Source organism: Centrocercus urophasianus, unplaced genomic scaffold (assembly GCF_019232065.1).
Source record: "Centrocercus urophasianus isolate 14NV4802_14NV808 unplaced genomic scaffold, USGS_Curo_1.0 seq_15, whole genome shotgun sequence".
NCBI classification, from domain to species: domain Eukaryota; kingdom Metazoa; phylum Chordata; class Aves; order Galliformes; family Phasianidae; genus Centrocercus; species Centrocercus urophasianus.
The window spans coordinates 28238869-28260449 of NW_024884697.1; the positions used below are offsets into that span (position 1 = coordinate 28238869).

Below are 21581 nucleotides of genomic sequence, written 5' to 3' on the forward strand. Positions count from 1 at the left end.
TAAAGGTTTTGGTCCAACTAAACTCTCTACCACAGAAAAATAATTCAAGGATACACAGAAAATAAAACAACCCAAGAATTCCAACCCTTTCAGTAATTGATTTAAATGTTGCATATAGTTTCTCAAGAGTTATTCTAACATGAGCATTTTTTCTGTCTATTCTTTGGGATGGACTCCTAGAGCTAGGAGGAGGTGATCTTTGAATACTAAGCAGCTTTCTTTGGCTTCTCTTCCTTCTGGGGCCTTATCCCACAGTATACTGCCAAGCAGATCCTTGAAGAGGTCAAAATCTGCTCACCTGAAATCCATGGTTGTGAACAGCTATTCAGCCTCCTCTGTACCTTCAGGTTCTTGAACTCTACCACCTCATGGTCACCAGAGCCAAAACTGCCTTCCCATTTACAACAAGGCCTTCACTGTTAGTATAAGGTCCAGCAGAGCACATCTCCTTTTTGGCTCCTTAATCACTTGGAGAACAAAGTTATCAAAGCATGCCAGCAACCTCCCAGATCACTTGTGCCCTGCTGTGCTGTCCTACCAACAGATAACAAGGTAGCTGAAGTCCCCCATGTGGACCGGGGCCTTGTTCTCCAAACAGGACTTCGTTAAAGAATCAGGTTCTCCATTATGAATTATGCCCAAACTCTTAATCCAATTTGGTAGTAAAATTTCTGCCTGTACGGCCCTTGGTCATGCTGACTCTCGAGCACTGTCTATGTATTTCAAGCCACGAAAGTCTTCCTCTGAGAATGTAATCAATCAGGATGATTAAAAGCTCAAAGCAAGCACAGAATCAAAGCCAGATCTATCTTGCCATTTAAATGTTTCAGCAAACTGGCCAGATCACTCACTTGATGCTAAGACTAACACTGTAACTCAACCACTGAAATAATGGCTTTGTTGTGGTGTTATCTGCATATCACCACAGTGCTTACTGTCAGTTTTTATTACTTTTACTTTTTTCCAGATGCCTTTAGGATTCCTTTGTACCTCAACTTTCTAGTACCTCTAGGAGATAAACTAACTAACATAAAAGATACGAATGCAGTTTATGAAAGTTGAAGGTAAACATGAGGAAACAGAGAGATCTTGCATATCCAAGAACTGTCATTAACATCTGAAATATCTTTTTACAACTACAGGCTGAGTATTCTAAATCTTGCATCAAAAACCTATAGCGCATCCAAACATCCAAATATGGCACTAGGATCTTGTGTTTAAGTTCTTCTTCCTTCCACAAAAACATTCACAGCAGCTTGAAGGGAGAACTCAGGAAAAGAGAGTTGTAAAATGAAATTTTATACCCACAACAGCATTGTTCTGATCTATAAAAATGCAAAGCACATGTTCACATCTGGGATTTTAATAGCTTCAATTCAACATTCAACAATTCAACAAACTTGTCTCAGCTATTATTCTACTGCTGCATTCCTACAGAAGCAACATGATGGAGTCACAGTCAAAAACTCAGGCACCAGACGCATTCCAGATGTTCCTTAATGCTTGCTTGAATCAAACCCAAACCCGACCCAAATCCACATGCAATCATTACATCTTCAGAAATGAGAAGGAGGTTCAAAGTTTGGGATCAATGGGTCTACAGGTACCCAGATTCGTATTTCTTAACTACCTTCTTAGAACAAGCACTTTGACTTCTAAGTATGGATTAAATAATGATTTGATAAACTGATTTCAATTACTTCCAATATATCTTACAACTTACTGTACTTGCTAAGTGTCCTGGAAAGCAAGTTTGAAAGAAATTATTAAAGTGTTAATTGTCAGGCTATGCTAAACTTAACTGAATCAAGAGTAACAGATAAGTGTACAAGAACATGCTATACAGTGATTCTAGTTACACATACTCATCATATAACCCAATGAGCAAGAACTAGATAAGAACATCTGCTCAGATGAATGTAAAAGTTCAAAAATCTCTAAACTACTGTTTCTGGCTGTATTTATCTTTTTGGAGTGTTCCCATTTATCACCTTGAAATAAATGTTTTAATGTAAATCTCTCCGTGTCATCTGCAGCAAACGAATCTATGGACACCTGCTGCTGCACTTTAGATTTATGTCTGATGTGCTTCTTCCTACAATACATGTACATCTTACAGCCTTGTTGTGTCTGCTTTCTGAGAAAAGGTCAAGTATGGAATCAGGCAAACCAGACCACGTCAAGAAGTGAGGACTAGACAATAGAATAACAATGAAAACAGAGTGGTTAGTAAAATGAACATGTAATGCAGAAGAAATTGAATTGCAACTAACTGAAGTTGTACCTATAGCATCTCAAGTCTTTGTAGTACTGGTTCTCAGAGAAGTCTGCATCTATTACTCAGATGATATCAACTATTTTAAAACATATTCTAATAACACACAATTTTAATCATTTTTTTTCCAACATTTTCACATTTCCAACATTTTTTTCCTTGTGAAAAATCTAAATACTTTATTTCCCCCTAGTAATACTCCCACAGAAAACACTCAGTTTTTCTGAAATCATATCTAATCAGAAAAATATTTCATTAAAATCCCTGTTTATAGGAAAAATTCTTTGTTTGACCCTTAAAAAAATTTTACTGTTTTTACAGCTCAAAAGATCCTCCACTGCTTCCCAGACAGCTAGACAGCTAAAATCTAATCACCTTTATTAAAGTCCATCTGAATTTTTCATACTTATTTTCCATATACATATACACATAATGAATCATTCTTTAGGATACATAACCCACATTTATTGCACTCATGAGGAAGTCAAACAATACAATGATTTTAAAGGAAATAGAAACCAACAACAACAGAACAGCAAATATACCTCAGAATAAGAAGCTGGCACTTTGCTTGCCGATCAAAATAATCTCTTCTTGGTCTGAATTCACATACTTAAGTGTCTTTCTCCTTATGCTACCAAGGGCTCAGGACAAAAATCTAAATTCATTCTACAGCTATTTGGGCATTTATAAAGACACAAACCCCACATACCATCTATATCGGCACTGAATAAAGGTAATAAACTTTCTCTCACTCATAAATACTGGGCACATTTTTTCCAAGAGGACCAAAGCTTGTATTGTGCAGATTCCTTCTTGTTAGTAAAAAGGTTTTTCCAAATTACTCTGAAATTTGTTCTTTAATTGTTACACAAATAGCAAACTACTATTATGAACAGGAACAGTGGTTCAGAAGACTTCTCTAGATGAAGAGATCTTCATAAAAGAGGTGGCTGCTAAATCAGTTCCACTGTATCTAGGACATCAAAAACTTTGGGTCAGAATCAAATATCTACTGGCTATCCTCCTAAGAGGAGGTAGGTTGAAAACCATGGAATTGTGGAATAACTTTAGTGGAAGGGACCCTTTAGGATCACTGAGTCCAACTCCTGGCTTCACACAGGACCACCCAAAATCAAAGCCGATGTCTGAAAGAGCTGTCCAGATGCTCCTTGAACTCCAGCAGCTCAGTGCCTCCCCCACTGCTCTGGGCAGCCTGTTCTAGGCCCGACCACTCTTTGGCGAAGAATCTTTCCTTAACTCTCAACCCGACCCTCCTCTGACACAGCTCCATGCCGTTCCCTCTGGGCCTTTTTATTGCCAACAGAGAACAGAGTTCAGCACTACTAAAATTGCAAATGCCTCAAATACAATTTTTTTAATTCATCACAACAAAAGAGTTGCAAGCACAAATATATGTAGTGTGCTAGCATATACTAGTTACATTAACTCATCACCATGGCTTATTCCCACTAAAATCAAAAGAAAAGGAGCTGCGCCTTACACAAGAAGGCATGACAATTTGTCAGATTAATGGCTGTTCTTCCTTGCATCTTTTCAGATGTAACAACTGTAATTAGCTTTTCACCTCCTAGAGAAAACCGGTTTCACTACAATAATTGCATAAGGTAGGCTTTTGAATTCTTGTATGAAAGTGCTCTGCTGTTGGCAAATTTGAGTCAATTGAATTAAGGTTACACATAAAGTTTATACAAATGATGAACTTCCTTTCTGATCAATGAGTGACTGAAATATCTGTTAAATGTTGTATCACCAGGTAGATATAATCAAGTAAAGCTTCCTTCGCAACCTTCAAATATCTTTTCGTATTTTGCAAGACAAAAAGAAGCCATTTGTAAGACACTGTTTACCCATTAAATTGTTATTCTTTAAAGGCAGTATTTTCAAACTCCTCATTACTTATGTATTGTGAAATACAAAAATAAAAGAAAAAAGGCAATCTTCGAAGGTAAAAAGTTATTGGGGGAAATTTATAATAACATAATATTATTATTATATATAAAGTAATAAGCATATTCCATATGGAAATCAAACCAGACTTTTTTGAAGCTATTAAACTATTAAAAGATAAAAATATAAGTTTTCCCACAGCCCTTGAAGCTGGCCAAGCACACTACTACTTAAAGCACCTTAGCATAGCAAACCTGCCAAACATAAGATAATCTTATCACTGTCATATTTGAGCATGTCAAAATCTCTGAAATACTTATTTTCACAGTCAGCTGATGGGTGAGAAAATATTTCTGTTGGCTAGTGGTGAACTGAGACACAGAGAAGCCAAAGATTAGATTAGCAAAGAACTCAAGTGTTTTGCTTCTTCTCACGTCTCTAGCTACATGCAAATCCAACACTAAAACCCTCACATCTTCACTATTAACACTGACTTCAACTAACATCCATTCATACTTCTGTGTCCATCAAGATATTTTAAGTGCTTTGTGCGAGGTATTTTAAGTGCTGTAGGTTATGTACTCAGAGGATGCAGATCAAGATCTCCAGTCAAAAAAAAACCAAAACCTGCCAGATGAGGAAACAGTGAGCTGCCTTCTCATTCTCTAAACAGTTAATGAAATAAAGCAACATTTCAAGGTTCAAGAAGTCCAGTTTCCACTTTTTCCGTTTCACATTAAAAAAATGTAATCCATACCTCATATAGGTAGGGTGTAAGTGAAAGTTGTTTCTCAGCCCTGTACAAATCCAAGTATGTTGAATTATATTATAGTAGGCAAGAGAGACAATGAGTGTGAGTTACATGTGGTTAAGGTACTTGCTGGAATAGATGAAGAGCTACTGATAGATACTTTCACATTTTGTCTGAAACAGATAGAATACACAAATATTTTCTGAAGCCAGGAGTCTGATTGAAAGATTTTTTTCCGAATAACTGTACTCCTGTACTTTATTCACTCACACTTAATTAGTTCTAGCTCAGTAAAACAGCCTCAATGAGAGAAACTAGGGAACACGCTTTGGAGGTGCTTGCTTTTCAGGAAATTCATCTTTGTTGCACTACTACAAACAAGTTTTTTGAATTATCTGAAGTTTTCAAACAGAAAAGAAGATGGCAACTTCCACCCGAGGTCTTCTGCCTACTTTTTACCAATATGACACCTGTAAACTATTACTCTTATTTTGAACAGACAACCTACATTATCTATGTCATAACGATGTAAGACTAAAAGAAACTCCGCAGGTTAAGTCAGGTAGGTACTTCTTAAGCAATCATTACACTGCAGGAGTAGTACTGTCACACAGAAAGCACTGGTCTTTCTTATCTACATCAATGACCTTGTCACATACAAGCTCTGAGAAACAAATGAAGGCTTACCATTCCCACACCGCAAACTGTTCCATCAGCCAAAGGCATGTGCTGAGTCCGACATCCCTTGTGAACTCCCTCTGTGCTCGTGCACCATAAACGTTTGCATTGTTTCTAAACAGAAAAAAGGATTACCTTTGTTGTACTTGTACACTACTTTAGACATCAATTGAGATATTTGCATTGTTTTTCTCATACCATATGGGTTTAATTTTTGCTATTATTTGCTATTATTTTGTACAGATAGCGCCTCCCTCACCCCTCCAAAAAAAAAAAAAAAAAAAAAAGAAAGATTTTGCCTAACACTGGGCAGAAACATGGAATGGTTGAAACAGATCTTATTAGAAATGATAAATTATTTTAGATTTTATAATTCAATAGATAATTTAATAAGAAGGCATGTAGGAGATTATGGTTAATATTATGCAATAGAGTTGGAGCATAATACTCAGATAAAGACACTAACTGGAACTATTCTTGAAAACACACTGACTAGAAACTTAAGAAAAAAACCTTCTTTTCAAGTTATTAAAGAGATTCTTGATGGACAAATAAACTTTATGGATTAAAAACGTCTCAAAGCAGCCTTCAGTAACCCATCTTCAGGTCTTTGAATTCCTCTTCACTTTTCTATAATATTCCCATAAAGACTGACTCCTTTTATACAGTAGTTTACCACACCAATAGTTTCACTTAATACACTTTGAACATGATCTTAAATTCTCTCCTCTAAACAGTTCCAACAAGCTGTCTAATACAAGTATAGGTATTTGACAACTTGCTCCAAAATCATCTCGACATCTTGACAGTAATGAATGAGGTCATAATGCTATATTTATTATTATATCTTGTACTCCCACATAGGCCACACTGTGTTTTGAAACATTTCTATATTTACCCACTTGATTATGTACGTTATTTTCTTTTCAGACACAAATTTTGCTTTAAAGAATATTTGATCAGTTATATGAAATGTACACTCCAAAAGGCAGAAGAATATTTGACAAAGTAAAAGAAATCTGCAATTTGGATCAAACATGTGGGAAAAGTATAAGAATTAATATATTAAAGTTATAAATTTGTAAAACCAGTCAAAGCAGATAAGAAATTTGCTAATGCAATATGGTGGCTAAAATGTGAAAACATTTATTAAAAATGTTGAAATCATTCTTTTTTTCATGCAGTAAGTTTTAATTTACCCAACATGGATCTTTTAAAGGAATTATATTTACACTCACAGATGTACAAATCAAAATTAATTCATCCTGATTTTAATCCTATGTATTTCTATTAAACAGAGCAGCAAGGCTTTCCACTGAACTCTTTCCCCTTTTAAGAATAGAATCTAAACTTTGACGTACTTCAAGATAAAATTCTTACAACAATGGACTGGCTGAGATTTCATTTTTAGGCCTACATCTCAGTAATTTTCAGTACCTATAAAGCAGGAGTCTGTGCATTGTTCACTCACCAGATAAGGACACACTTGCGACCCAAGGCCAAACATAAGCTCACACTGTTTATTAACATCATACATTAATCCAGGCAGCTGAGAAGAAAGACCATAAATTCTTCCACTCGGTTTATCTAGGAGGCATTCACCATAACCAGTGCTGTTGTGAAAACAGGAACAACATGTGAATTAATTACTGTTCTGCCCTATTAAGATCATACTGAAGAGCTCTTCTATAATCAATGCCCCGATATTTTTAAAGTCTTAGTTTTACGTTTTGATTATCACTTTACTGAAGCCATGGAACTACTCATCGTCCAAAGGGTTACATATCTGTAATTTCTGGGGGATTTAGGCCCTCCAACTCAGTGGTTAAAACCAAAAACAATATTAAAGTGGCATTTAAACAATAATTTTAACCCTTTTCTGAATGACACGAAATTGAAAAAAAAAAGTATGCATTATACTGATACTTACTCAAGAAATTCAGTGATATATTTTTGACTGCATTTTGACCAGGTCCATGGACTTGTATGGTAATTCAAAGTTGGAGCCATAACATGGTATTGATGTTTAATTCCAGCTTCTTTACATTTAAAGCTGTCATCATGTGGCACATTAAATCTAAGAAGCAAAACAAACAAACTCCGAAAAAAATTCAGCTATAATTAATGGAAATACTTCTGTTGTAACAGCAAAAGCCCCAGATGTAAGTCTGAATATACCTTAGAACCGCAATGGAACTCACATTTTATGACTATCTGACATTATGGCAATCACACTGAATACATAAGAATTTTACAGCTGTGTAATTCTTTCACTCACCAGCAAAAATCCCAGTGTTTTGGGAGTATGGCATTTTAAATTAACAACCCATCTACTGATCTGAATATTCAAGGCTGTCCATAACACACTGCCCCAATATTCAGCTTACAATTTTTAGTATAACTACAGAGCCCATCATCATCATTTTATGCAACAAATATTTTACTGTATTTTATAACTCAGTTTAAGTAACATGATAAATGGCATGTATCTAAATGAACTTCCAGGAGAATGAAAACCAACAAGCTAGCTACTGAGCTCTGTAATGCCATTGTTACCTACACTGTGGCATGCCTCATGGAGCTAGAGTATAGCATCTTTCTGCCATCACTGATGAGGTATGCTTCATAAAATAAAATGCTGTCATCTCCTCTTATTTTTCTGTGTAAAGTATTTCTCTTTGTTACTCTATTGTTTTCTGAAAGGATCAAACAGAAGGAAGAATATATCTGTGTTATATCACAAGCCTTTTCTTAAACTCCTACCATGGCTAGAATGCAAGTAGTTAACAGGGCTACGTTGAACATCTAAGATACTTGTTCCAGTGTCCCAACCAGCTGATACAATAAAAGGACAAAAGATGGCAGATAAATCCAGTACCTCCCATCATACCAGTTAGCCAATGACCAGGTTATAAATCTCATGTTTCTATATCTCTAGGTGGCAGGCAGAGCTGACTCCCTGCAAGAGCCAAAACCACTGACTATTCCAAAAGTACATAGACATTCTACTCACCCTTGGAAAAGTACAACACATCCCTGGAAATTGGTCATATTCAAAAGAAATTTAATAAAATTACCTGCTGGGAAATAGGTACTTACACATGCCCAAGCTCATGTGCTATAGTAAAAGCAGCACTTAATCCATTTTCTTCACTTATAGAGCAGCTGCGTAGTGGGTCACACATTGTACCTAGCTCTGCCAAACCTGGAAAATTGAATTCTTTTACAAAAGCTTAATAGAAGGAGTTTTAACAGAAGGAATGACTCTATAAGCGAACACTACAGCACATGAATTGAAAAAGCCACGCGTAAGCTATGCAACCAGATTTACACAAAACCAACTACCACCCAAGATCACATTATGTGTGGAACAGCTCTGAAATGATTTCATCTGCCAGTTAAATTTTATATCTATTTTTGGATTTTTTTCATAAATCCTACAGTAAAATCCTCCTACAGATTTTGCTGTAAAATCATACTGATAGAAAAAGTATAACTCACCTAAAGTATCACACTTCTCTCTAGCTCTGCAGATATCTTCCCTTAAAAGAAAAATTACAAGCAAATGAAAAATACTTCCATTAAAAGTATTTCACTGATGCTACATTAGTTACAGCAATAGCAAATCTCAATTCTAAATTTTTAATTTTGCAGTCCATTCTAAGAATTTGCATTCTTGTGAAAGAAGTGATTTACATTCACCAAAGCCCACAGAATTACTTTCTATCTAGCTTGCAAAGACTACAAATTGATAAACTGTTAAGCTGTTTCTCTATGCTGTTAAACTTGATAAGCTGTTTCTCTAACATGCGACTGTAAAATGCTGCTGAAAATGTGCAGATTCCAGCATACATGACATTACCTCATAAAGTAGAGCAGCTGCAAAAATAATGCAAAATTCAAGGCAAATATCAAACATTGTTTTAAGCAAAATTAAATCCAATTTGAACATGGAGAAAAAATTAAAAGGAACAGGACAGAATATATCTCAATAAATGAGCATCAGAGCTTCCACTGAGATAAGTGTACAGGAAAAATACACAGTATTTAACATTTTCCATTTGTGAGTTTTTGATAGTTCTAATTATGCCTAGCTTATAAGGCACAGATCATTACTTAATTAGCATTAGCTAATTTCTGTATGTACACCACCATGACCCTGTCACACACACGTACAATGGTTAAAGACGTTAATTCCTTCTAAAAATTTCAGGTCTAAATTTCTAGTGATCACCTGGGGTGAGGGAAGAGTAAGGTATTCTTTATTCATTCCAATTAACTACAAACTTTATCAGTGAACATTTAAATATGATGAGGTAAGAAAAAAGTTGAAGCATTTGTCTCATCTAGCCAGCTAATTGTCTCTTTCAATACCATACCTAGTGATAAGAACAGCAGTGTCATGATGAGAAGGGTGAGCATCATCCAAAATATTTTGTGCTTGCTGCCATATACAAAAATTACGAAGAGTGGTAGCTGCATTGAAAGTGATCGTTGGTCCTTCCTAGGGAATATCGAAGAAACAAAAAAACAGTTGTAATGTTCATGCACTTGCACTCGAAATTTATTATTTGTGGCCTTAATCTTCACAACTATGGAAGGAAGTCAGAAAGATTCCACTGGCACAAATTTGTTTGCAGAATCAGGATCTTAATTTAGCTAAAAATAATCAGTCATGAGAACCCATCTTATTAATCAATGCATCACGTATTAGGTACAGAAAAATAGGGTGGCAAGATAATTATGATAAATAAATATTAAAACATACACCAGAAAAATGCACACTTCTTACAATTAAAAATATTCTGTTAGTGCTGAAAACTCTCAGCAAAAGCCCTCTAAGAAAGTTGCTGTTTCTTCTCTTCTAGAGTAATGTAGATATAAATGTAAATATATGGTTAAATAAAAAAAATAGATGTAAAAGATTTCGAAGTTTGGAATTATAAGGCAAATTCACACGTTTTGAAATTTAAGAAATATTTTTCCTACCTGTTCATTGTGAATTACAATTAACTTTACAATAACTATATTTATAAGATTTCCAATACTTGAATCTTTATAGATTGCTGCAACCTAAAGAGGAAAAAAATCAGATGCTTAGAATATTAAATTCATCTGACAAATCACATTTCATGTTGACACACAAATGAATTATCAGAGAATAACAGGCAGTTATGCAGTAGATGCCTCAGGCATCCATCTCTGCCTTTCTACCCATGGGTTTTGGTAACAAACCCAAAGTAGACGCCTGGTTTTAAACTATGATTTTACCTCAAAATGTCTCACACTACACACACCACGGTCAGAATTTATCTGATGTTTTCCAGTGCTATTCTCTAAATAATTATCCAGCAATAGTTTCCCTATATGTTAAAAATGCAGTTATTAAATATCCAACTAGTTATAATTTCATATTATTTCGAAACACTTAGACACTATGTTAATTAAATTAGTGGAGTAAATGTATTTAAATGTATTGTAAGACCTGTAGATTATTGATAAAATATCACTGACAGAAATGTGTCTGTGTAATGTCAGCAGAACTATCATAGACACAAGGTGGTTTATGCACATGATTTGAGCAATCAACACCTAAAATACTACAGGATTTCAGATATCATATGGGAACCAATAAACTTTTGCCTTTGCTTTTAATAGAAGCAGGGCAGCACTGAAAATATACCTGACACACCATACAAAAGTTTCTTCCTCATTTGTAAGTTTTATTTACATAGCCAACGGGCACTTTATGATGTTGCAGACAGATGGTAAAAACTATGTTTCAATTCCATTTACTAAAGTAAACCAAAGCTATTTTTCATAAAGGCAGAAAAAAGTTCATTCACTCTCAGTAACAGCGTCAGACATCTCATCCACATGGATTGCCCTATTTGGCTTAAAGCAGCTATCAATTAAGCCTTATCTAAATGAATGCTGTCCACTAACCACAAAAGCACTGACCTTCCCCCAGTCTGGCTTGGACTATGTCTACAAAGCTACAAAAGGAAAGAGAAAAGGAATTGATCAAACTGAATAGTTTTTTTAGTTTTATGGTTGGTGTGCGTGCATCACATTATATTGACCAACATGATCTCATTACAGGTGCTGCCTCTTTAACACAAGTGTTGACAGAGGGAACGGTGCAGAATTGAGTACTTTCATTTAGTCTACACTTCAACTGGTTCAAACTGCTTGCGAAGACACAGTCCTGTGTGTGAATGCTACGTACCTAAAATCAAGTTATTCTGCTAAAAGCTGGAAATGACAGCGCCCTGGCTCCCCATGATTCATACCATCTCGTTCTTGAAAGTGGATAAGAGTGCAAAACGCAGCATCATCCTTCATTCCTTCATTGACAGACAAGCAAGATATGGAGGACTCAATAGCAGGGAAATAGTCGGAGCTTTGGAATCCACGTGGGAAACATTAACTATCTATTGTCTCCTTCCAAAAGGATTCCATTCTTGGTTACTAACTAGCAAATGTCCAGTTATTCTGAGGAACAACTCTTGAGCACTCGCTGAAGAGTTCAATTAGGAATGGGAACATTCAAAAGACTAAAGAATAAGTGTCTTTACAGCTGTATAGCTCAAGCACTATAAATGTAAATAAGAGAATTTATGCAGACGCTGTTTCCTGAATTTGAATGCAGTGAACCAATATTTTACTACTATCAAAGCTACCACAAATTATCAAGCACAGAATGTTTTTTTATGGCTTGAGATCAATTTCAAAAAATCTAGAGAGAATATTTCTATATATTAACTCTTCTCAGGAAAGATCACAGTCCAGGCATTGTCCTGAATGAACTGCCCTATTAAAATAACATAACACTGTTACATTCATCTCATGTAACTAACATTATGCTATCTGTCTAGACTCCTTCAATAGTCAGTGAAAAAGAACAGACGAACCAGAATGATTCAGATGCATCCATCTAAAGATACATATTTAGATAAAATGTATTTTCAAACAAAATAGTATGATAAATTATGTTTCTTCAGTCACTTACAATGGATGGAGACTAGATGTCTAGGAGATGTGTGAGATTAATTACACCCAACTGTTCCAAGTTTTACTTCTCTTCAGCAAAGAAGAAACAGAAAATTGGTTGATACAGCACTCCAAAATCATGACAAAGAGAAATCTGAGATAAGACCTGCAAGAGTCTTTGGTTTATAATGCCTTCTACACGGAGAAGATGCCCATGAGAATTCTCCTAACACTTCAGCTGACGTAAGGGCTATCTAAACCATAATCAGACAACTCGTTACAGCACAAACCTACACAGGGTTACATGCATACAATCTTAACAGGAAGATCTTTTACAGAGCAGATAACAAAGCCAGACTACTTCATGTTGAAACATGCATTGCTCTAGAAATAAAATAAATATCTTTCAATTAAATAGACAAATCAATCCAGTTAAGAATGTCTTAGCTTCTGAATAGAATGCTCTGAAATTCAGGAAACAGTTATATTTCACTGTCAAGTAAAGTGATGCTGCATACATTGGACAAATACTGGTAAAGGATTTTCCCAGTTCTACAAGAGCTTATTCCAGTTAGAACAGTCATAGAGGTCTGGAAGGGGGGGGTGTACTAGGTTCGGTTGATAACAAATAATGCCAGAAGCATCCAAAATAGGACTATCATAACCTTCATTGCATCATTACCCTTCCGTTTCATAAAGGCCTCCAGTATTAAAGTATATAAGAAGAAACCCATTTTTAGTCCTGGGTGGCTAAAAGGATTTAGGGAAAGAGTCCAAATTGGAGGCTTCTTAAGATTTAAATGTTACATTTCTTGTTCTTAATCCTTACTGTAGTCAATTCCTTGTGTACAGAAACAGGCTTTTGAGAAATCTGTTACTGTTGTGAAACCTCAACAGATATCAGTTATTTGCAAACAAAATCTGAAAATAGAAGATGGAAAGAACCCAGCATGAAAAGCAGAGTCAGGTTCCTTCCTTTCCCTCTGCTGCCAGTGTCCATGAAGAATGTTTGGGCAAAGCATTTCTTCAGAAGCCATTGGAAATTACTCATACATCAGAGAAGATGCATCAGACTAAGTCCAAGAGAACACACACCTTGCACATCCAAAGACTGTCTGTAGTAGGATCTTCAACACCATACCTAAGCAACATCTAAGCAACATTCAACATCTAAATACTGTCTACGTCTGACTAGAGCATACAGGAGGTCTGAAATAATGCCAATAGTTCTGACAAGAATCTTATCAGAATCGAAAACATACTTTCTCACATACCAAAAACTGGTAAGGATCTACTGAACCTAAATGCTAACATTACTCTTATTAATTTCATGTTTGAGTCGAAGTACAGACGCTGTCTCATGGGCACTTTCAGGACCTTCAAACATTTACTTATAAATGCTGTTTTAGAAAGATCGAGCAAAAAAGACTGTGCTGGTAATGAGATGCCCCTACCTGTGATGTAAGGTATTTTCTGCAGGCAGGCTGAATACATGCAAAAAAAGAAAAATCCTGAGTTTAAAAATCACAAGCCAATCTTCACCTAGGGAAGCCAACCTTCACCAAGGTTCACCTAGGGAATCATACAGGATAAAATTACCAGCTGAGACTTGAAATGACAGATTAATGCAGAAAACAGCAAAGTTCTCGAATGTGACATTATTTCTTACTTTATAAAAAAAAAAAAAAAAGAGGATAAGTGCACCCTGCTCTCATATTCTGTGGGCATCTCTTTAAATCCCTCTTTATTGGAAGCATTCATAAAATGGATGATGAAATGGGACAGGAATTTGATAGAATACACCATTTATTTGCAACTTCCAGACCCACTTTCTCCACAGTAACCTAAATTCAGCCTTCACAAAAGGAGATAACGCTCAAGACAAAGGGAAGAAACTTTTGAGAGATTTTTTCATGCTCTTGATACGGGCATCTACACCACAGAACAACAGCTCAGACCAAAACAATACAGAAAGGAGAAACCAAGAACCATGATGAATATACTTATCTTTCAGTGAAAGGATCATTGCTTTTGTTTTCATTAAATTCCCAAAGATTACAAGATGGATCTTGTCATTACCAGCTGTCATTGTCAGGCTACTGGAAGCAACTTTTCTTGCTGACCCTGTAGTAGCTGTCCATTACACTGAGACTGTGAATCACTGCAAACTGCCCCATTCAGAAAAGGGGCTAGAACATGAACAAGTGCATCTAGAGAATGGAAAATGAATGATATACCTACATATAATTTAATTTCTGCAGTTCTTTTTTCTCTGAAAATTGCATCGCAAGACTGCTTTTCCTTTTCTGATCTGCTACACAGAACCACCATATCAGGAGAACATATTCATATCACTTAAAGAAAGTTCATAACAGTTCTTGGCTTGTGTCTAGTGCAGGCTCCAACAACCTCCTGTTTATCACTCTAGTGCTGAAAGGATGCATGATATCTGGGATCTGGAGCATTTCTCCTTCACCTCTTCCACTGTCATATCCTGATTTTGTCATATATTTCATAATACCCCTGAATTTTCTGAAGTCATGAGATAAAGAAGGCATCACAACATTTATTGCTTCTCTGAGAGAAGGTAAGAAAAAGCTGTGTTATTTTTGCAAGTGTTACTCCCAATCTGTTCCAGAAACCTTTCCAGTATAAAACTGCTTTATTTGAAGTAACATAGAAATTTCTTATGGAATGTTGCACAAATACACCTACGTACCTCAGACTGACCACTTTTTCCTACTACTTGTATGTCCTCTCCATTCTAACATTTCCTTGAATTATTCAAGATATTCCAGAGGACTTCCCATTTAAAGGCAAAAAGAACAAACATATCTATTTTAAAGGCTGACTCAGATGTCAAAGCGCTTCCTTTTAGTGTCTGAAAGATGATTTTGCGAGGAACAACCACACAGATTTTTCTAGCCTTGAGAGCCTACTAAAAAAAATTAAAAAAAAAAAAATGATACGAACATTGTTTGGCAAACATCTCCTATCTCTACAGAAGTTCCATGTGGACCTTTTCTACGACTAAACAGAACTGAAGCTTCACCATGAGGACAGATCTTGAACCTGTCTACTGACATGAACGGTACAGAGACAAATACTATCAAATATCTAATTAACAACAATAAGCTAACTAACAAGAGTAATAAAGAATACTACCAGCAGTCAGCAGTAAAGATGTGAAAGTATATGCTTGTAACATGCTACAAAAATTCCACATCTGTCTCACTTGATGGACCTCAAGACTCAGAGCACTATGAGGCACTAAGACATTTGAAATACAGGCAGGAGCTGGAAAATTCATAAGAGCAGTCAGTGTATAAAAAAGGTAGGCTTTTTTTCCTACATCAAGATATTTGTATGTCAAGGTATGCAAGAAATCTAGCTCACAAATTTTTGTTTAAATGATACTTATAGAGCTTATAAGCTTATAGATACTTATAGAGTCATGCAGAGAAAGGCTTCAGGGTCCTGGTGGATGGAAGTGAATGGAAGGAATGGAAGGCTGGACATGTGCCAGCAGTGTGCATGTGTAGCGTAGAAATGCCAACAGTATCCTGGGCTGCATTTAAGAGGGATGGCCAGTAGGGAGACAGAGATGACTGTGAGACCCCCATCAAGAGTACTGCATCCAGGCCTGAGTGCAAGAAAGATGGAGAACTGTTAGAGTGGATCCAGAGTCACAAAGAAAATCAGAATGCTGGAGCACCCCTCCTGCAATGCAAGGCTAAGACAGCTGGACTTCTTCAGCCTGGAGAAGGCTTCAGGGAGACCACATTGCAGCCCTCCAGTACTTTGAAGCAGCTTTTATATAGGAGGGAGACAGACTTCTTCACATGGTCTGATAGTGGCAGAATTAGGTGGAACAGCTTTAAACTAAAAGAGGAAGGATGTAGAGTAGATGTTAATGGGGAAGTTAGAGAGTGGTGAGGTACTGGAAACAGGTTGCCCAGAGAAGCTGTGGATACTCCATGCCTGGAAGTGCTCAAGGTCAGGTTGGACAGGCCCTGGGCAGCCTAAGGACCTAATAGTTGATGACCCTACACAAGACAGGAGGGTTGGATCGACATGATGTTTAAGGTCCCTTCCACCCCAAGCCATTTAACTTTCTAGGGGTTTTTTTTGTTTGTTTTGGTTTTTGGTTTTTTTTGGTTAATAATGTAATAGCCACCCTCCTTTTAACAACATCTTATAGAAAATACAATCATGTGGTTTTATATATACAAAAGAAAAAATAGGGGAATGAGCCTAAGGAAGAAACAAATGGCTTTGCACCAGCTCTCTAGTTTTCATTTAGTATTACACTAACATTCAATACTTCTTAATTTATGTTCACGTACACTGATCTGAGAGAAAAGAAAGCAAGATACATGATTGGTAGACATCAAGCAGTAAACAGGGAAAAAATTCAACACAAGATCTTGAGTTCAGAAATGTAAGTTTAGTATTCTTGGTAAGAGCTCTCATTCATTGCTTTCTGTTTTATGTCTCAGTGAATTATGGAAGGTATAAAATGCTATTAAAAATGACAATGATTTTTCAAGATTTTTATAACCTCCTACATCTGAACAGACCAAAGAACAAAACAGGGGAAAAATAAAGTCTCTCAGCACAGAGATGTACAAAGCACATTAAGAATGAGCCTTGATCAACATAAAATAGTGTTAGAACCGGGTGATATTAAGATCATACTGCTTTATTACTGAATAATAACATTTTTATGATTCTACAGTACAATGACAATTTAAGTGCTCTAAAGTGATCCAGTCTCAATCCCTTCTTTGAACACATGGCCACTCTCCTCCCATACCCCAGATCTGGCACTCACATGAGCAGGCAAGCAGCCAATTCCCCCTTTTAGCAGGTCAACTGAGTTGTACTGCAGGTGGTTTTACATGTCAAGTTTTCTTGACATGTCAAGATTACAAAGGTCTTGCAGCAAGCAAACTAACAACAGACAAAGAAGTCTACAGAAATGATATATAAAAAGTACATTAGAAAATCAGATTAGTGCACAAAGTATATCACAAAAATGAAATGGTTCTTGGCATTTTCATAGTAAACTCCAGCGCTTTTATGAATTTTTGCTTGCTTTGCTTGCTTTCTAAGATCTAGATTTACAGCTGGGGCTCTGAACTGTTATAATCTAACATGCCTAGGACAGAGTCCTCCAGCAACTAAACCTATTAAGACAGCATCTACTTCTATGTTGATACAACATTTAGAAGAACAAAGAAGAATGTGGGGAGTGGTCACAGACTGTTTTATTCATCTTTTCACATTAAATAATGCCACTGTTTATCAAAATCTTTGTATTGAAACACAAAGTCTTAAGCCTTTCTATGGCAAAAAGCATCTTTCAACTTTTAAATATATATTTCAGTCAACAATAACAAACATCTCCAAGATGGAATAAATATTATGAACACTCATCTTGCAAAGATTTATGCAGTCTAAAAGAAATGAGAAAATGCATTCCTAGCTTTGGTTCAATGGGATTACTTGCACACTGAGTTAAGCCTTTACAGGTCAAATTGGATGAGTGACAAGACACTTCAAACTCTAAAAATATTCAGCAGCACATTTCAGTTCTCGTTTTCCATCCATAAAAAAGTATCCTATAGTAGGAAGTTTACTTTGCTGGTTTTGTTAATACTAAAATATGAAGAGAAAGCAAACAAGAATCAAGATTTCAAGGGTTCTTTTGGGTGCTAAATACCTACACTCTATTAAAATTTAATGAGATTTATATGCTTAAACTTTAGTTTTGTTTAAAACCCAAGCGAAAACTGGATATCCTTACAAGTTTTGGAATAAGTAGAATAATGCTTGATACATTCAAAATGCCATCAACCTGGCAATTTCATGTAACAGCAGAAGTTGCTTGAACAGGCGGGTACCAGCTTTGATTATTAAATTTTAAACTACCTGTTCAATGATAGAAAGAATAGAATGTAGTAGTTTCATTTCTTCCCTTTGTTGGTAACAAAAGAAGACTAAGAGTTGCATTTCAACCATTAATAGGCTATGGGTCAAGAAAAATCCACCTGCATACTGATGAATTCTGATACTGATTACATATCCAAGAGTGGTAGTCATTTATTCTCTACATTTATTACTAGCTTACTGAAGCACTACTACTCTGAGACAAGAGAAGGAAGAGAATGAGGATGGTATATTAATCTGTCAGACAGAGCTAGTAAACACAAAGTAACACGAACATATGTAAGGAATTAAGACTTCCAGAGGTCCTTTACAACTCTTTCTGTCATTCTATGATCTCATTTGAAATGCCTAAAGAGGTAGAGGAGATAAACACTTCCCCTAGGAAGACAGCTGAAAAAGTTAATGCTGTTCAGCCTGGAGAAGAGAAGGCCCCATGCAGACATAACAGCAGCCTTTCAGTGTCTAAAGGGGAGCTATAAGAAAGGACAGACTCTTTAACAAGATCTGTTGTGACAAGACAAGGGGAAACAGTTTGAAGCAAGATGAGAGATTAGGTTGGATAAGCAAAACTTTTTTTTTTTTTTTTTAAAAAAAAAGTAGGGGTTGTGATGCACTGGAAGAGGTTGCCCAGAGATGAGGTAGATGCCACATCCTTGGAGAAACTCAAGGTCAGGCTGGATGAGGCTTTGAGCAACCTGATCTAGCTGTGGGTGTTCCTGTTCAAGGTAGGGAAGTTGGACTTGCCCTTTACAATTCCATTCTAATTCAAACAGTTCTACAATTTTATGACACTAAGCTGGGATTCATATTCTTAGTGGTAAAATTAACTGGACTGCGAAGAAAAAAAAATTCAGAACTAGGATCTAATTTCATATTTTTATTAAGTTCCACATTTTATACAAGCCACACATTTCTAGACAAAGTTTTTAAAAACCTGGTTCCTAAAGGTAATCTTGAAACAAACAAGTAGAAGTACACATGGAGTAACTGCTGCCAGATGCTGTACATCTTCCTGAATACCATATTAAACTCACATTAATGGTGCAGCCTTTTTCTTGTTTTCGATTACCTCAAAGCCAGCAACAACTAACCTAAGCCCAAGTTCTACAATATAGACTGGTACTGCAAGCAGGAAGTCAAGGTATTTTAGCAAATAGCTGGTCTTTCTCATTCAATACAGATTTGTTTAATGTTAATCATAAAAAGAGTTCTATAGACTCATTAGCAGCAGTTCAACAAGTAGAAACTAACTACTTAAGACACAGAAAACCAAACATTATAAGGAGTAGTGATCGAATGTATGACTCCTACAGATGCAGAAACTAGTGCTTCCTTTAAGTAGTTAAAAATTTTAGACCAATAATTAGCCATAATCACAATAGCAGTTCATGAAAATTACACACAAAATACTATTTCATCTCACTGCAGGGTTTTGTAGAAAAATAGTCTGTTTTTAAGTAATGCTTTGACTACTTTGTTTTCTAGTACAGCTCTATTAAAAAGATTTAAGTGATATCTTCAGAATAAATTATTTCTAAATTATTCCCAAACAGCTTGTTAAAAAAAAAAAAAAATCTTCCAATAGTGATTTTATTTTATTGTGGTCAGGCATTAATTTAGAGGTTCACATCACTACCAGTATAAAAATTCAGAAGACTACCAAATTATTAGAAATTATGAGATTTGGCATACATGTCATATAATGAAATTCAACAAAATTCTGTCCAACTCTGCTTTTGTGCAGTGATAGTTCTGACATCATAAAAAATTCCACAAAAAAAGGGAAGTTTTATTTAAGTATGACATAGATCTTAACCATACACTGGAAATACATTTTTTTCTTTGTAGGACACAGAGATACAACACAACTGCACAAGATAAAAGCAGCCTTAGTATAGCACTGCTGTAACTAATCTCATTGTAATGTGCACAAAAGGAAGAAAAAAAAAAAGTAACTTTTTCATCCTAAAAAACTTCCCATGCCCCTCCTCCTAACACTTCAAAAAGGATACAGCTTTCCTGCTTGAAATCAGTGCGACATTAAAACTTCTAAACTTAGATGCCTACATTGTATAGGAGGTGACAGCACCTCTACTGCTGACAGCTGGATAGATAGTTGTGACAATGCACTGAACTCAGTTCAGACACCTACCTATCTGTATGTATGTCATACAGCCATACATACAGACAACATATTAGATAGACATCAACATACAACTAGCAGGTGTAACACATGGTCTACATGAGGCCCACACATTTTTGTGAGGCTGCAGCTGGGACTAGTTCAGCTAGTCCAGTGTCAGTTGACAGCTAGTTCAATGTCTATCACCTCTTAATTTGCTTCACAGAAGTACCTAGTACCAAGTAATTGTGTTTAGGGGAAACTATAGAGCTACTCAGCTCATCTACAAGATGATGGTCAAGTGATTAATTCTTACTTAAACCAGGTATTCCCATGGAGACCAAAAGTGTGACTTCTTCGCAAGTCCAAACAAAATGCAGTTCACAGAAATTTAACTTTTTTGACAGACAAGAGAATACAAGATCTAGAAGTCATTATACAGAATATTTTAACACACCTTTTAGTAAAAAAACAGTTAAACAGATGTCACAGTAAATCTTTTGATTTTACTGAGCTTATACTAAGCTGTGAAATGATATGAGGTGACTTTTAGTTGAGCTGTGCTAAATTCTTACTTGAAACAAATAATGTCAATTCAAAATCTGACCCATATCAATCTGAAGTTAGTTGAAAAAACTAGGACTGCCATAATCAAGCATTTTTTCTCGATACCTTTTAACCTCTGTCTGCTTTAATTAGTCACTCTTAATTCACTGGAGCTTGACCATTCTTTTAATGCAACAGCAAATCAGAAAATTGGTCAAGCATTCTAAACTACACACCTCATTTACATTTAACTGAAGAGGCAGAATCTGAAGTTTTGGCCCTACTTGTTTTTTGTTGTTGTTTATGGAATCTATTTTAATACAGAATTCAGAGAAAGCAGAAGACAGAATTTG

At 35.9% G+C, this 21581-nt stretch overlaps 1 protein-coding gene across 1 annotated transcript in view; it reads right to left on the minus strand.

The window, feature by feature from the left end:
• ADAMTS20 (ADAM metallopeptidase with thrombospondin type 1 motif 20) overlaps positions 1–21581 on the minus strand; it is an 84483-nt gene that overhangs the window by 46899 nt on the left and 16003 nt on the right. Inside the window, exons 5-11 of the mRNA XM_042815831.1 lie at positions 10605–10688; positions 9995–10119; positions 9117–9157; positions 8715–8820; positions 7546–7692; positions 7087–7228; positions 5625–5729 (exon numbers count right to left, since the gene is read on the minus strand). Coding sequence (XP_042671765.1) covers positions 5625–5729; positions 7087–7228; positions 7546–7692; positions 8715–8820; positions 9117–9157; positions 9995–10119; positions 10605–10688 — 750 coding nt within the window. The remainder of the gene's footprint in view (positions 1–5624; positions 5730–7086; positions 7229–7545; positions 7693–8714; positions 8821–9116; positions 9158–9994; positions 10120–10604; positions 10689–21581) is intronic.